The following is a 17,563-nucleotide window of genomic DNA, read 5'->3' as shown; positions in this document are numbered from 1 at the left end:
CTTCAGGACACTTCCTGCCGCAACACACGTTGGCTCAACACGCTCAGAATTGTGTGTTTTGTATTCCTTTCCTAAATCTCTATATATCTGTTATAAACCAGTCTCTGATAAGCAACTACATCTTCTATTTCATATAAAAAAAAACAACAGGCTAAAAACAAACGTTCTTCTAATTCTTCCACGGCATCTATGAATTCTTGTTACAAACATGAACTCATGCAACAGATATTCCTCAATACAATACAGAGCTGTAAAGAAGAACATCACATCTCCCGCTCTTCTGCTTCCTGTCTATCTGCACCACGTGACCATTGAGGTCACGTGACTTCTGTGACATCGGAATGTGTTTCAGAGAGACGGGATCTAGTTATTACCTTTTGCCCACCCTGTACGTGCCTCCGTTCTCCCGTACGCGTCTTGACGTAACTGCGTGTCCTATTAGCGGAGACGACGGTTTTCCCATGATTCTTCGGGTCAGTCTGGGAGGCTACTGTTGATGACGGTAGCTCGTTTTTTGCCGTGAAGTGCTATGACAGCAGGTTCGCTAAGCTTGGCAAAACCGGGGGGATGGGAAAGTTCGGTCCGTGCAGAGCCAGCACTATTGCACGGATAAGAGAGAGAGAGAACGCTCTGGAGGGCATACATGGTACGATGTGGGCAGAGTGAACCGGGGGTGTCAAAAGGAACAATGAGCTGGGGGGTCACAAGGGAAAGCAAACTGGGGTGAGGTTAAAGTTCATGGACAGTGGAGGGTGAAAAGATGAAAGAATAGTAGTAGACACAAATGAGACCAGTGCTCAAGTGAGCAGACATTGCTGTAAGAGTGAGATCTGTATGATACAGCAATGAGCCATAAGAGATGCTGCTGCTGCTGCACGTAAATAGACCATGGAACAAAAAAAGACTCCAGTTCAGCTGCCCACAATCACTGTAGTATCCATGGATCATAGTAGCTGACACATATCAGAGACTATAGAGTTGAAGCTGCAAAAACAACAACAACTTTATTAGATGTAACTATGCACAACATTATGGTTACAGAATATTAACTTGACTGCTGACTATAAAGGGCATTTTAATTTCTCTCTTTTTGCAACTATATTTTCTCAAATGTATTTTTTTTCATTGGAATTGATGTTTCTTCTTGTTATAATTGTGGAGGTGTGTCTCTCTCCACCAGTATATAGGTATTGTAATTTTAGTTGTGCATACATATGTATTTGCTGATTGTTTCATTTTGATTTAAACAACTTTTGCAACATTTGTTCATGCAAACTTGTTTAATTGTGTTCAGTTTGTGGACTTAATAGAATAATCTTGAGTTTACTGTCCATTTTAATTAAAAACATTATCTGTTATCTTTATTGATGCATGACATACATTTTGTCATCAGAAGAAAAAGTAATCACTAAGGAATATTTTTTAAAGGTAGAATTTAATATCCTTCTCTTTTTTTTTTTATTTTTTTTTTTTTTTTTAGGGATCATTCATGGTTTTTGGATCAGCTCCTTAAAAGTGTATCCAGTTTTAAAACATGTTTTCTAAATCTTGAGTGCTACATCTTTTAACCAGTGTTTGAGTTTGGAGTAGAAGCCACTTTTTTCGTTTTGTGTTGGATAGTAACTTAAGAGCGAAACATGGCGAGCAGTGGAGGTGGAGGAGGCGGCGGTTGTAAACCAAATTCTAATAGTTGGTGCAAATCTCAAGAAAAACTGCCTGTGCATGTAAGTAGAAATATATATATATATATATATATATATATATATATATAATATTTATTATTATTTTTTTTGTATGTATTTCAGTTTTGTTTGTTTCTTTGTTTTATATCCTGCCACTTTCTGCAATAGCTAAACAAATTTTAATTTCAAGGTGGAAGATGCTTTATCATACTTGGACCAGGTGAAAATACGTTTTGGGAGTGATCCAGCCACGTATAATGGATTCTTGGAAATTATGAAGGAGTTTAAATCTCAAAGGTATGACAAAATCAGGATATGCTATTTAGTTTTGTCTCTTCTTTAAGAGTGCTTGTAATAACCACAGTGATGGAAATAAAAGGATATAATAGTCTTAAAGCGTTGAAAACCCGTAAAATATTTATTTATATATGTATATATATATATATATATATATATATATATATATATATATATATATATATATATATATATATATATATATATATATATATATATATAATTTTTTTTTTTTTTTTTTTTAAGTAGTGGACACCATTTTCAAACCACTAAGGATCTCATTCATTTAGGTAACCGCATATTTACACTCTAATATTTTAATTCATTGTTGACATTATTGTTGTATTGCACCTGTATGTCAGAGGCTTTACTATACAGGTTATTCTATTATTATTTTTTTGTAGTATGATCGGTTGGACTCTACAGTCCTTTTATTTTTTTAAGAGACTGTCTGTCTGTGCAGTTCTTTGCTGACATTTGTGTAGTTACTGTACTCATCACTATTTATATTGATTATTTCATAAAGTAAAAATAAACTCTTATGCTTAGCTTGATTACTAACAGATTGAAAACGAACAGGTTATAGCCTAAGAAAGTTACATTTACAATTTTTTTTTTTCTCCAAGAACAAAAAGTTCGGAGGTTTTAATGGAGTGATTTATTTAAAGAAAAATCACTATGGCTTTAGACTGCGCTTTAATGTATTGTATTCATTATTAATATTCTTTTTAAATACACCTGAGCAGTCAATGGATTAACCTGTTAAAAACCCCTGTTTAGTATAGATTGTTCTCTTCCTTTTTTGACCAATTAGAAGCCTGGTGTAAATAAGCTCCTACAGGGGTCTAAGAAATTGCTGCAGTGTTCTCCTGGGACCTATTTAAAGGGACAGTAAACTCAAAAATTAACTTATGATTCAGATAGAGCACACAATTTTAAACCACTTTCTAACTCACTTCCATTTATCTAATTTTGCACATTTTATTTATATGCACACTTTTTGAGGCAACAGCTAGAACTGAGACATCAGAATATTATATATATATATATATATATATATATATATATATATATATATATATATATATACATACACACATACATTCATTTTGTGATTGGCTTATGGCTGACCCATTATGCATTGGGAAGGAAACGTAAAATTTGTAAGAAAAAAATCTACTCATTTGAAATTCAAGCTGTTTGTGTTTGCATTGTCTTTTTATTATGCATTTATTGATTACACTATTCTACTGGGTCACACCACCCAGTTGACTTTACTGAGCACAAAGCACAATTTGCAGAGTTGAATTATAGTAAAAGAAGATAAAATAAACAGTAGCTGTGCATTTGTTTTATATTGTATGTTGTAGAGTTTGTTTCTTTAACGTTGCACTACTATACAATACCTATTTTGTAACATCCAAAAAGAGCTAAAGGGTCATTAAACACCTTGCTTTTATGTAAAAACTTTTACTTGTCCCAAAGAGAGGCTAAAAAGCCAATTCTGTAACCTGTAAATTAAACAGTTGGTTTAGATGATTTGCAGCACTTTTAAAAACCCAGATTACAAAATGGGCAAAGCATAGTTTTACACAAAAGGAGGAGGTGTTTAATGCCATTTTAATACAGGATTTTAAAAGCTCCACAAACCCTTTTATTTTTGTTAACAAATTCAGTTTCTTAAACTAGTTTTTTTCCCCTTACCAGGCAGCTCCACATTACTTGCCTGAATTGCAAAGCAACCCAAATATGCTTTTGTTGGTTATGCTTAAAAGGAGTTAAAATATTTTCTAAAATATAAATCGGAAATTAATCGCTGTATTACAGAGTGTCTACATACAAAATAAATGGTTTAAAAGTATTTAAAACTAATTTTGTTCTACAACAGTCTGGTGATTTACCCCTTGAAAAGCCTATTAGGTGTTCGAAGGCAGACAGGGGCGTTCATATTTGCCCCTGTCCGCCCCAGCTCTCCTCTGGTGGGCAGCAATCCGCTGCCGGAATTTAACATTGCACACGATCACTATTTTGTGCTCAAGTGCAATCCCGCCCCCTGCCTACGCACAGCTAATAACGTGCGGGCAGGAGTTGTTAATCTCCCTGTTCAGATGTGCGTTCATTACAATTCATATCCATAACAGAGTTAAAGGTACATCAAAGTCAAAATTAAACTGTTGTGGTTCATGTAGGGTATGTAACTTTTAAGAGACTTTTCAGTTTACTACTTTTATAAAATGTACTTCATTCTCTTGGTATCCTTTGTTATAATGCATACCTAGGTAGCTTTATTGTGATTGGTTGCTATTAACATTTGCCCCTAGTTATTAGCTTATCAGATTTGTTCAGCTACATCCCAATAGTGCATTGCTGTTTTGGAGCTGACTTAAACTATGTGTTTAATCCATTTGCAGGGTTTAACCATATATTTATGTAAATTATTTTACTTTTGCTTGCATATAACAGATTTATTTTTTTTGCAGTTTTATATTCCCTTAAATCTAGGTAGTTGTAACTCCTTCCCTTTGTCTGCAATTATTATTCTTATTATATAAAAAAAATATACTTGATGAATTTTCTTATTAGGATAGGCAGTAAGATTAACTCTCTTAACCCAATGTATCGTTATATGTGACTTTGCTATTGGTTTTTGTGAGCTACCTTTGGGATAATTTATAAGATAATAAGAAAGCGTAAGATTTTAAAGCAGTTGCTTATATTTTTTTCAGTCTGAATTAAAAAAATCAAAATGATAACTTTCTGCTACCAAAAGCACAAATTCATTACATAATTTAAAGGGACATTAAACCCACATTTTTTCTTTAATGATTCAGATAGAGAATACCATTTTTAACAACTTTCTAATTTACTTCTATTATCTAATTTGCTTCATTCTCTTGATAATCTTTCCTGAAAAGCATATCTAGATAGGCTCAGTAGCTTCTGATTGGTGGCTGCACATATTTGCCTTATGTGATTGGCTCACCCATGTGCATTGCTATTTATTTATCAAAGGATATCTAAAGAACGAAGCAAATTAGATAATAGAAGTAAATTTAAATGTTGTTTAAAATTGTATTATCTGTCAGAATCATGAAAGAGAAAATGTTTGGGTTTAATGTCCCTTTAACATAAATGTATTTAATAATAATTTGTGTAATATGTATTAAAGGGACATGAAACCCAAATTTTTTCTTTCATGATTTGGAAAGAGCAAGCAATTTTAAACAACTTTTTAATTTACTTTTATTATCTAATTTTCTTCATTTTCTTGATATGCTTTGCTGAAAAGCATATCTAGATATGTTCAGTAGCTGCTGATTGGTAGATGCACATAGATGCCTCGTGTGATTGGCTCACCCATGTGCATTGCTATTTCTTCAACAAAGGATATCTAAAGAATGAAGCAAATTAGATAATAGAAGTAATTTGGAAAGTTATTTAAAATTGTATTCTCTACCTGAATCATGAAATAATTTTTTTGGGTTTAGTGTCCCTTTAATGAATAGTGTAGTGGAAACTTATTAGTGTTAGTTTTAGTACTAATGTTGGATTCAAGGGCATTTTATCATCATCATCATTTGGCTTATCTGCTGACATGGGATTATATCTGACCTTATTCACTGAAGTATTGGGGTTGCGTATCTACAAAATACTTATAAAGGTATAAATTCCCAAACCCGTAATTCCAAAATTATTCTGAAATCCATATATTTTTTTTTTGTAATAAAATTATTAAAATAATTTTCTTCGCCATTAAGTCACAATATTCTCTGTTTGCATTGTTGCTTTTGTTTTTTTGTGTGTTCTAAAATGCAAATTAGTTTTATATTTATTTAAAACTATTACTTCTCGGATTACAGTACTGTACTATCTTTCTGATGTTACTATGTATATAAATGTGTTAAAAATATATAAAACTGGCTTTATGTTGCATGTATTATGACATGTATCATAAGTAAATAGTTCCTTAATGACATAAGATATTATTTATTACACTTGGTCCCATCCCCTCTCCAAGCTGTCCCGTTTTATTACAGATGCAAATATTCTGAAATCCAAACCTTTTATTGTCATAAGCAGCTTGTATAAAATTTTTTGTACCTGTAATTGTTTTACAAAATGTTTTTACTATACATATTTGCCTATTTTTATACACTTAGTTGTTTAGAGTGATTGAGATGAGTTGTGATTTTAACCCTGTATGTATATTCCAGAGTCCTTTATTTTCTATATATTTCAGTATTGACACACCAGGAGTAATACGCCGCGTCTCCCAGCTGTTTCATGAGCACCCAGATCTCATGCTTGGTTTCAATGCCTTTCTGCCACTTGGATACAAAATCGAACTTCCGAAAAATGGAAAAGTGGTAGTACAAACAACGATAAATAGCCCTGTAAGTGGTTACAAAAGTTAAATGCTCTGAACCACAAAACACCTTTTAAAAAATAAATAAAACTTTGAATCTTATTATTATTTTTTTATTTTTTTTTAAATGGCCTTTGTGGTATGGTTGCATATGGGAGTGACATTCTTCTGAGGGATAACTGAGAACAAAACAGTTAGTTAAAGGGTTATTAAAGAGGCAATAAACACTTTAAGATTGTATTTGAAAACCTTTATGAGCAGTAAAACAAGTTTACGATATACTTTATTTATTTTGTTTCCTTTTTACCGTAATTTTTGTCTGAAAATTACGGGCTTCCCAATTTCTGTTAAAATCTTGAAATGCAGATTCCAGATTTAACACTAGTAAATTCCACAAAGTAATTGGTTGCACGCACTAGTAGCTCATTTATAACTGTCCCTGATTGGCTTAAGCAAAGGAGGAAACCTAGGTTGTAACATGGCAGCACCCATTGTTTTATGGAAACTGAAACTTTCCCCTTTTTTTTTTTTTCAATATTTAAACAACTAATATAATTTAAAAAAATTGCATATGCATGTGAAGCTCAGGCTAATTTTTGCTCTGAATACTCCATTCAAACTATAATTTATTAAGTTTTTAATGTCCCTTTCAAAGGGACACTAAACCCAATAGAACCAGATAGAGCATTCAGTTTTAAGCAACTTTCTAATTTACTCATTAATTTTTCTTTGTTCTCTTGCTATCTTTATATAAAAAGCAGGAATGTAAATCTTAGGAGCCGGCCCATTTTTGGTTCAGAACCTGGGTTATCCTTGCTTATTGGTGGCTAAATGTAGCCACCAATAACCAAGCGCTATCTAGAGTGCTGAACCTAAAATGGGCTGGTTCCTAATCTTTACATTTCTGCTTTTTTATATAAAGATAGCAAGAGAGAGAAGAAAAGTTGATAATAGAGCATACAATTTTAAGCAACTTTCTAATTTACTCCTATTATCAATTTTTCTTTGTTCTCTTGCTATCTAAATGTAAAAAGCAGGAATGTAAAGCTTAGGAGCCATTCCATTTTCTGTAGCTCACTAGTGGAGCTTTAGCTTTGTGTTTAATAAAACCTTTGCAGGGTTGCTAAAGTTACATGCTAGCGAATTAGAGCTTGTAACTGTTTTTGCTATCATAGCCCTTTTATGCATTTTCTCAAGTTATTAAAAATCTGATTTGCTATTGTTCTGCTCTGTCACTCTATTTATGTGCTCATGCATGTGTGTGTGTTTTCTTAGTACATCTAGACTCATTTGCATTACAATTGCTTTCAGGTATCTGCAGATGTTGCCAGCAGTTCCCTGCCAAACAGTCGTGTAACTCTGCCTCCAGCTTCAGCAAATTTACACACTGAGACTGCAGAGGAGGCGCGACAGCAGGATAAGGAAAAGGCTCAGGTTCCTCCAGAATCTGATTCACTGGAATTTCACAATGCCATCAGCTACGTCAATAAAATTAAAACTCGTTTCCTTGACCGTCCTGAAATCTACAGGTCCTTTTTGGAAATTCTTCACACCTACCAGGTGAGGAGCACGATCGTGTTATCCAAACCCATCAAAATTTGAATTTGACAAAATAATTTAAACTTTTTACAAGTGTTACTTTGTACAGCATACAATGTTCTATTTTGATGTAAAAAAAAAGTGTACACATGTAGGGAAATATTGACAGTTGTTCTTCAGTAAGGATTCAGATTAATGTTTGATAGTGATTAGATTGCAGTTTGTTCTTTTAGAAGATATACCAATTTACGTAGTGAATTCAGGCTTGTGTTTTGACATTCCAAATTTTTTTAAAAGTACTTTTACTTATTTGATCTTGTGCAGCTCATATTATATAGGTAATTTTATACAACCAACGTGTCTGTATTACCTCTCTCATTAAATAGAACAGTGCTCAGATGTGCAATACTAATGGAAGCAGATAAAAGAATAAACAACCTTTTAACAATAGGAGGCAATATAAATGTGTTTATTTAATAATATTTCATTTTTAATTACCAGATATTTTTGTTTTATTAGACATGTTCTTTTGAGTATATGGAACAAATCTCAATAATTGTAACATTTAATTAATGTACACACGTTTCATCTTATGCATTTACATTACATTAGATATTCTATATATAAATTCTGGATTATTCCCTTTTCCCATATGCATAGTGCAAGTGTTGGTTAAAAACGGTTGTTTTCCCCCCCCTATTGTTTTAGAAGGATCAACTGAATCCAAAAGGACGCCCTTTTCGTGGCATGTCAGAAGAAGAGGTTTTCACAGAGGTGGCCTGTCTCTTCCGTGGCCAGGAAGATTTACTTTCTGAATTCGGCCAATTCCTTCCTGAGGCAAAACGATCATTGGTATAGCTCACTTTTTTTTTTTTTTTTAATCTGGATTTTAAAAGAACATAAAACGCACATAGGTATATTGCAGTTTTGCAGTACACATTAGCAAACATGCTCTAGTAAGACCTATCTGTGTAGATTTACCATGCTCACATATTCAACATGCTCCAATATTTCATGTCACTCCTGCTCAGGGAGCCAGCATTGGAATTTATTGCATGATTGTTTGGGTCTTTGACATCACGACTCCAAGCTAAAAGTGGCATTTAATTTTGGTGTTGTAGTGCATATTTACATATACTTTGCAAGCACCCACACAGATTAAAAGCCAGGTGATAACTTTTACTAGAAAACATTTTTGTAAATAGAAAAATTATTCAACAGTGAAATTTGCTAATTTGAATTTCATTTTGAACTATCATGTCCCTTTTAATAAAAAAAAAAAATTCCCAGATGCAAAAAATGAAAATAAATGCAATTATTGGTCTTTAAAAACTAACATTTGTTACCTTTTGAGCATTTTGAAAATCCTACTGTGAACTAGATTTTAATACATAGTTTGTGCACACAAGCTTAAGGGGAAAAACGTCCTAATTTGTTTTATTTTTAAAAAAAATTAATGATTTCTGTGTGTACCTTTTTAACAAGTGTGGAACAGATTGTGATAATACACCTGCTGTGTGAATAACGGTTATGGACAGATATAAAGCTAGCAATGAAAGAAAGTGTGGAAACCCTGTTAGTCCTACATTCCATATAGCCTTATTTGCACACTTTTATTGCCTGCTTTCTAGGGCTGTGCGATATGGGAGGGACACGTGTGTTATTTTTTTTTTGTAATTGCAATTCTATTATATTTTGTGTGTGTGTATATGTATGTATGTATGTATGTGTATATATATATATATATATATACACATTTTGGATTTGAAAATGCGTTAGTGTTAAAAACGGTGGCTTGTTCCCCTTGCAGTTTGTACTGCAGAGTTGAATAGGCCAGAGAAAAGAGCGCTCTCAGTCCCTCACCTTCTTTGTGCTCGCCTCAAAACACAAACCATGAGGCAAGTAAAATGGCGGTAGCGTTACATGCTGCGACACTGATGTGACGCTTCCTGGTCCACCCCCCTGGAGGATTGGTCAGTGCTACTGCTGGGGCTGGACTAGAACTTTTTTTTTTATAAAAGAAAACAAAATCATGCGATTAACTGCACAGCCCTATTGTTTTTTATGTGTCTAACTGTCTTAAGCAAAAATAACAAAGGGGAAAACCTAGATTCCAGCATTGCTGCACCCATTACTTTATAGAAACTGTGGAATTGACAAAATCTACAATATTCTGATTTAAATTACAGGAAAACTGTTGTTTTTTCTGCGCAAACATTTTATATTACAATCTCAAACGGTTTAATGTTCCAAATTTAAATCGTCTGTAAAATGTTTGTGGTAAAATAATTTCCTGTACTTCATTTTGTATTTTTCCAGTAAGAAAGGCTAAAGTGCATACTCCAGATGCCTAAACCTGCTACACAGTGATTGTATAATTAGTGTAGTATCACAGTCATATAGAGAGAGGATGCCCCTGGGCTTTAAACCAATGCAATTATTTATTTTTTTGCAAACAAAATTAGTTTTAAATGTCTTTTTAAACAATTTTTTTTCCTGTTACCATAATGGGGTAACCAAGCCCCTCAACATCAGACATGTTTCATGCTGGGGTAAGCACTTGAACACTGATAATCAGAGGGATCAGGGTGTTAACATTTATAAAGTAAAATAGACCAATCAAAATTGAGCATATAATTAACCCCAAGTCAAGTTTCTCAGGCTGCCTTAAAGGAAAATATCCAAAAACACAAACACCAAATTAAGACCTGGTAGATTTTTTTTTTTTTTTTTTTTTTACATCAGACACTACTAGTCACATACATGACTTGCAACAAATTACTTGGTAAGATTCCTTTACACTGGTATCCTTTTGATGTTGCCTCTTTGTATACCACTATCCCACATGAGAAGGGGCTAGTGGCTGTGAAATATTTTTTACAAAGATGCTCACAATTCTTAGAGGCCACTGTACAATTTCTCATGATGGCTACTGAGTATCTTCTGACTCAAATTTTTTTTTACCTTTTTGAGGGTAGGCACTATCTCCAGAGCTATGAGTGGAAAATTTGCTCCATCCTATGCCAACCTCTATTTGGGTTGGTGGGAGCTGCTCCACATCTTTGGAGATAGGAACCCTTTCAGAACACACATGTATTTCGGTCGCTATATTGACGGCCTTGTTCTCATTTGGGATGGTTCTGAGGATACTATCAATGCCTTTCATGACTACATTTCACATAATGATTTGAACCTTACGTTTACATTGTAATATAGCAAAACTTCTCTTAATTTCCTTGATTTAACCAATCATCCCAATTTGGAAACCATGGGCATTATAACTAAATTATAATCCACAGCGGGTAACGCTAATCTTAAAAGGACACAACCCAATTTTTTTTTCTTTCATGATTCAGATAGAGCATGCAATTTTAAGCAACTTTCTAGTTTACTCCTATTATCAATTTTTCTTCATTCTCTTCGTATCTGTATTTGAAAAGCAAGATTGTAAGTTTAGATGCCGGCCCATTTTTGGTGAACAACCTGAGTTGTCCTTGCTGATTGGTGGATAAATTCATCCACCAATAAAAATTGCTGTCCAGAGTATCGAACCAAAAAAAGCTTAGATGCCTTTTTCAAATAAAGATAGCAAGAGAACAAAGACAAATTGATAATAGGGGTAAATTAGAAAGTTGCTTAAAATTGCATGCTCTATCTGAATCGCGAAAGAAAAATTTTGGGTTCAGTGTCCCTTTAACTTTAAATTCTGTCATTCTCCCAATTTTTTAAAGTCAATTACCAGAAGGACAACTAATACGGGTCAAAAGGAATTGTTCACTCGCTAAAATGTATGAACAGGAGGCTTTGGCCACTATGAAAAGACTTGAAGACAGAGGATATGATAGGGATCTCCTTATAAAAACTAAAAATGAGGTTGATTCTATCCCTCATGACAAGTTATTAGGCAATAGTTTTACGGCCAAAAAGTTCAGTACAGGCAAGGAATCTACACTTTTTTTATTCATTACAACATTTAGCAAGGAATACCATCAAATATGCGGTTTAATTAAACAACATTTACAGATTTTACCCTATTCTGTCGGATATCATTGACAAGGGAGTCAAATTTGTACCCAAAAAGGCCAAAACTTTCAGAGACATTCTTTCCCCTTCCATACTTCCCACACGAAGACACAGTACATGGTTAAATAAAAAACATGGTTGTTTCAAATGCTGCGCATGTGAACATGTTCTCCAGGGTAGTACTTTTGAGTAGAGGGTAGCTGGTTACTAACAAATCTTTTTTAATGTATGGTATTTCATTAATGGCAATACAACTCATGTAATGTACCTTCTTACGTGTATCGGTTGCAATATTCAGAACACAGGAAAAGCAAAAATTGCACTCAGGGACAGATTCCTGCAACACCTTAGATCCATTGAGGATCCTGAATCCAACACTCCCATAGCCAGACATTTCAGAACACATCACAATTCGGACAGTACACTATTAAAATTCAAGGGATTGATTTTGTCCTTGTGGGTGGACGAGGTGGCAACAGGGAGGACAAACTAAATGAAAAGGAAATTTTTTTTTTATTTTTTTATTTTAACTTTGGGTACTAGGGTACCCAATGGTCTAAATTCCCGTATGGATGTGGATCTGTTAATAAAATAAGCCACATTTATTTTCATTCTTAGTGCAATTCAAATAAATACATTTGATGTTGATTAAAAAATAGAAGTGTTTTTCCTATAATACATTTTTCAATTACCATATATTTTCTATTAGAGAGCATATATGAATGGTCAAACTTAATAATTTGGTGTTTGTGTTTTGGTTATTCTCTTTTTTAAGGCAGCCTCAGAAACTTGACTAGGGGTTAATTAATTTTTATTGGTCTATTTTCCTTTATAAGGTTAACACCCTGATCCCTCTGATTATCGGTGATCAAGTGCTTACCCAGCATGAAACATGTCTGATGTTGAGAGGCTTGATTACCCCAATATTGTCTTGGTTTTATATATTTTTATATTTGGATGTGTGGTCTCTACAGTAGTGCCAGGACCACAACGTTTCTTATTTACATTCAGGCCTTGCAGGGGCCTTCTCCTGGAGCTCACTATCCTATACTACTCTGGGGCTTGAAGAAACACCACGGTAAGAGATTTTTTGCCAGAATGGAGAGAAATCTTTGAAAGGCTGCTTTTTGAAAACATTATATTGTAATATTTTTATCTCTCCTTTACATCCAGAACACTGCATAGCTAGAAAAACGATAAAGTTTATCTAAAGTTAAAATTATTTTTTATAAAATTCTGTGAGGGACCTGGCAGTAGTGGGGCAACTTCTTAGGTAATCTCACCAGAGCGGAGAACTTTAGATCTTTGGACCCTGAATTTGATATCTTTATCTATCCTTTGAGCAGGATGTCAGTGTGTTACCTTGTACCAAATCTCATAACTCTTTCATTGTATATTTATATTAAAATCTCTTTATTTATATTTCTGTTCCTTCTATCACAGTTCACAGGAAATGGGGCATGTGATCTTACCAGTGCTCGTAAATTGGACTATGATCGAAACCTAGAACAAAGTCGAAAACGTTCCAGGTCTCTCTTGCTTCGGCCAATGTCTTGTCCCTCAAAGGTAACTAAGCAGTAAATTATCAACATTATGAACATAATTTAAGTAAAGATAAACACTTGAGCCTTAAAAAAATAAAATAATAATAATATATATATATATATATATATATATATATATATATATATATATATATTTATTAGAAAAGTGGATAATAACAGGGGAAAGGGGTGGATGTTACAATTAAAATGGACTATATAAATTGAATCTATGGTGAGGCTTAAAGAGACTGTATACACCAATTTTCATATAACAAAAATGTCAGTCAAAGCTGACGGATATGTACACGTGTGTAGCACTCACTATCCTTAGGGCCTAATGGAAGTATTAGTGGTCAAATAGAGGGAGGATGAAACTAAAAATAAAATATAACCTTTATTAAGATATTAACAATTAAGACATACACACAGAAAAACAACTCTAAAAACACTGGAGGTGGTGGATTATTGGTGTATAAATGCAGAAAAACAGTGTATGCCAATTCGATGTTGGTACAACTAATACATGGTAAGATATCACTGGCCTAGGATGTCGGTTTTAATCCATAGTCAGGGTATATATCATGTATTATAAGAATGGATGTATAGGCCCAGGGGGACTCATAAGAGAATAAATTCAACTCTATATTGCAACTCTATATTGCATATAAACAAAGTTAACACAATAATCCCTGGTGGTTGCGTCTATGAATAGTTGTAATCTTAGATGAATAATTTACAAAAGCTGCCCTTAAGTATGCTGTTACTATTAGACTATATCATATATAGGATATTAGATAATACTGCTAAATGAGACATTTAGGATTAAGTATAACAGACAGTTGAAATGATGAACTGTCAGTTACAAAGTCTTAAATTACTAGTCAAATAGCGGATAGTCTTAGATACCCACGGATGTAATAAATAATAATACAAAGATTATTATCAGTCTATATTGTCTTATTACATCCGTGGGTATCTAAGACTATCCGCTATTTGACTAGTAATTTAAGATTCTACTAAAACTTTGGGGCTTGGTTAGGAGTCTGAAAATCAGCACAATGTTATTTAAAAATAAGCAAAACTATGCATTTAAAAAAAAAAAAACCCAAAAAACCCTGTATGGGCTATATAAATGGATCATCTACAAAACATTTATGCAAAGAGAAATCTAGTGCACAATGTCCCTTTTTAAGATCAGAATTTGGCAATATGTTTTGGACACAGTCGTGGAATTAGAACCTCATGGGGGCTTCTCTCTCTTGTTGTTGTGTTTTGTTTTGTTTTTTGGGGGGGGTGTTTTCTTTCTACTGGCTAATGATCTCATTGTCCCTATTTTCCCTAAAGTGAGACAAAAATCACATTCAAGTAGATATCTCATAATTGATTTTTTTTATCTTCAGAATGTAATTGTATCTTTACATAGTTACATTAACTAGAGAGCACAGTTGATATCTTAAATAGAAAAAGCTGCTCTAAAAATGTGATATGTATAACAATCGATTCAGCCTTTAGTTTATCCCTTAACTGAAGACCATATTGGCATTCTTGCAGTTTCCTTTTTTTGCTGCTTTAGTTATTGCTGCTAAAAGAGTGGTTTGTAGGATAATGGCAGGTTGCTGAATAGAAGAGCAACCATCACAGGATACTCTGTTATAACAACTCCAATAACAAGCATTTGCTTTTGCTATTACGTAAGAACTTTCTCAGTACTTGGGTTACTCAGCATTTCCAGTGTGATGGCTGAGCTGACACTATTTATAGGAACATGTCTGTTTCTATGCAGTAGGTCTGCTATCAGTAATGGATTGTATAGCTCCCAGGCATTGGTTTGTTCTCTCACTTTGAACAGTAACATTGGACCCAGCATCTAAGATGGTATGTTTGGGGCACTGCTGAATTTTTCTATTTTTAGTTAAATAAATTGGCTCAGTATTTAATCGCGCCGTCTGTCCTTCTCAATCCCCACTAAAGAAATAAAGATGATATATGCAGTTGTTCATTTGGATTGCAGTACTGCTTTTCACAGCATAATAAAATGCAGGGGACAATAGACTTTGGCAGACATCCTACAGCAATTTTCATCTGAGTCGAGCAGCATCAATTAGAGATTGTTTTGGAGCATAATTAATTTCACTTTTTTTTTTTTTCTCTTTTCCCTTTGGTGGTGTTATAAATTACCATAAATTCCTCATTCAAAGCAGAGAAGTATTGTTTCTTTGTTCTACAATAATTTGTCTAGGTCGAGCTCTCGTGTACACCTAGACTCAGACCATATGAAGCCCAGAAGACCCAATGTACATATCTAGGTTAAATAGATAATTATTTACTACACAGTATAACTAAAAATGCCATTCTCACCAAAGATTAAGAGAACTTTCAGTACCCTGGAAAAAAAACTAATCAGCAATGTACATATTATTTTGGATATTAAAGAAACATTAAACCCAACATTTTTTCTTTCATGATTCAGATAGATAATACAGTTTTAAACAACATTCTCATTTACTTCTATTATCTATTTTGCTTCATTTGTTAGATATCCTTTGTTGAAGAAATATCAATGCACATAGGCGAGCCAATCACACCAGGCATCTATGTGCAGCCACCAATCAGCAGCTACTGAGTCTATCTAGATATGCTTTTCAGCAAAGGATATCAAGAGAATGAAGCAAATTAGATAATAGAAGTAAATTAGAAAGTTGTTTAAAATTGAATGCTCTCTCAGAATCGTGAAAGAAAAAAATTGGGTTTCATGTCCCTTTAAATGGACATTGTATACTTGATGGTTTCTTTGCATAAAAGTTTTGTAGATTATCCTTTTATATAGCCCATCTGGGAGTGTTTTTGTAACAGTGTTTAGTTTTGTTTATTTTTTAATAACATTGTGCTGATTTTCACATTCACAACCAAGCTCCAAAATATCAGATGTAGACCCAGGTCTACAGAGTCCTGCTGCTCTTGTTTGTGTAATCTGTATTTTCATATGGAGGGGTTGAGTGTCTGCTCTTCCTGATTCCCCAGCCCCTTTCACTGGGTGTCCCATTCTAACCTCAACAGTGTTACATTTGGAGATTCCAAGTAAGTTTTTAAATGGTTTTATAAAAGATTTTTACATCAGTATCTGTGCATATTCTTCTTTATAGTATTGTCTATTACATGCAGTTATATGAAAATTGGTGTATACTGTATCTTTTAAAGAAAACCTTCAACTGCATTGACAGTTTTTGAAACTATAAGGTCATAAAACAAAACTAGAATGTAGTAGTACAAACTAGATGCAAAATATACCTGCACAAAACTTGTTAATCTTAGTTATGGTATAAATATGGTTGCCAGGTGTACAGAATTTTAGCAACTTGTAAATTATTCACAAAATACTGGACACTGAAATGTGTTGGCTAAATATCAAAGGCTTCCTATGCCTAAATACATTACAGAAAGGGAGCAGGAAGAAGTGAGGGGAAGTCTATGGAGTCAAATCACTTCTGTTTACATATGTTACTGGCAGGTAACATGATTGATTTGTATGTCATTGGCAGCCAAGGAGTCAAATGACTGCTACTCGGTTATAAAGACAAACAAACATGCATAGCGAAATTAATAGCGCAGGCTAAGGTAGAGCTTTTAAGAGGGCATTGTGTGACCCCCACCTAACATTGTGCCCAGTTACCGACAGATTGTCCAGTATTTTGTAGAGGACAGCTGGCAACCCTAGGTATAGAATATTGATGTGAAAAAAAATATGAATTGATGGCACCACTCAGTTATAATATAAGGGTCTATAACCATACAAATAAGGTTGCCTTTGGCCTTGTAATATAATGTATATTGTGGTATAGGTGCTAAGTATCAAGGAAACAATGTTCACTAAATGTCAGTTAAAGAAACTAGACCAAAGAAGTGATACTGTGTAAGCACTCAAATAAGACCCTAAGATTAGTTTGAGACTGGAAAAATGTCATACAATAATAAAACCTAAAACTTTATTAGTACGTGATTAAAACAATGGGAAAAATTAAAACTAAAATGCTAGCAGCAAGGAATCCGGTTGTAGGTACTGGTTATATTAGGGAGGTCGCAGGGTGACTAATTATAGCGTTGGTCAATTAAAG

General features: G+C 33.7%; 1 protein-coding gene across 1 annotated transcript in view; it reads left to right on the top strand.

Moving 5' to 3' along the window:
* The first annotated feature begins 428 nt into the window (after positions 1-428).
* SIN3B (SIN3 transcription regulator family member B) overlaps positions 429-17,563 on the top strand; it is a 115,199-nt gene continuing 98,064 nt past the window's right edge. The window contains exons 1-7 of the mRNA XM_053702892.1: positions 429-646; positions 1,481-1,724; positions 1,873-1,979; positions 6,220-6,373; positions 7,657-7,905; positions 8,593-8,736; positions 13,351-13,473. Coding sequence (XP_053558867.1) covers positions 1,638-1,724; positions 1,873-1,979; positions 6,220-6,373; positions 7,657-7,905; positions 8,593-8,736; positions 13,351-13,473 — 864 coding nt within the window. The 5' untranslated portion in view covers positions 429-646; positions 1,481-1,637. The remainder of the gene's footprint in view (positions 647-1,480; positions 1,725-1,872; positions 1,980-6,219; positions 6,374-7,656; positions 7,906-8,592; positions 8,737-13,350; positions 13,474-17,563) is intronic.

Source organism: Bombina bombina, chromosome 2 (assembly GCF_027579735.1).
Source record: "Bombina bombina isolate aBomBom1 chromosome 2, aBomBom1.pri, whole genome shotgun sequence".
Taxonomy (NCBI): Eukaryota; Metazoa; Chordata; class Amphibia; order Anura; family Bombinatoridae; genus Bombina; species Bombina bombina.
This window is presented reverse-complemented; position numbering and strand designations above follow the sequence as displayed.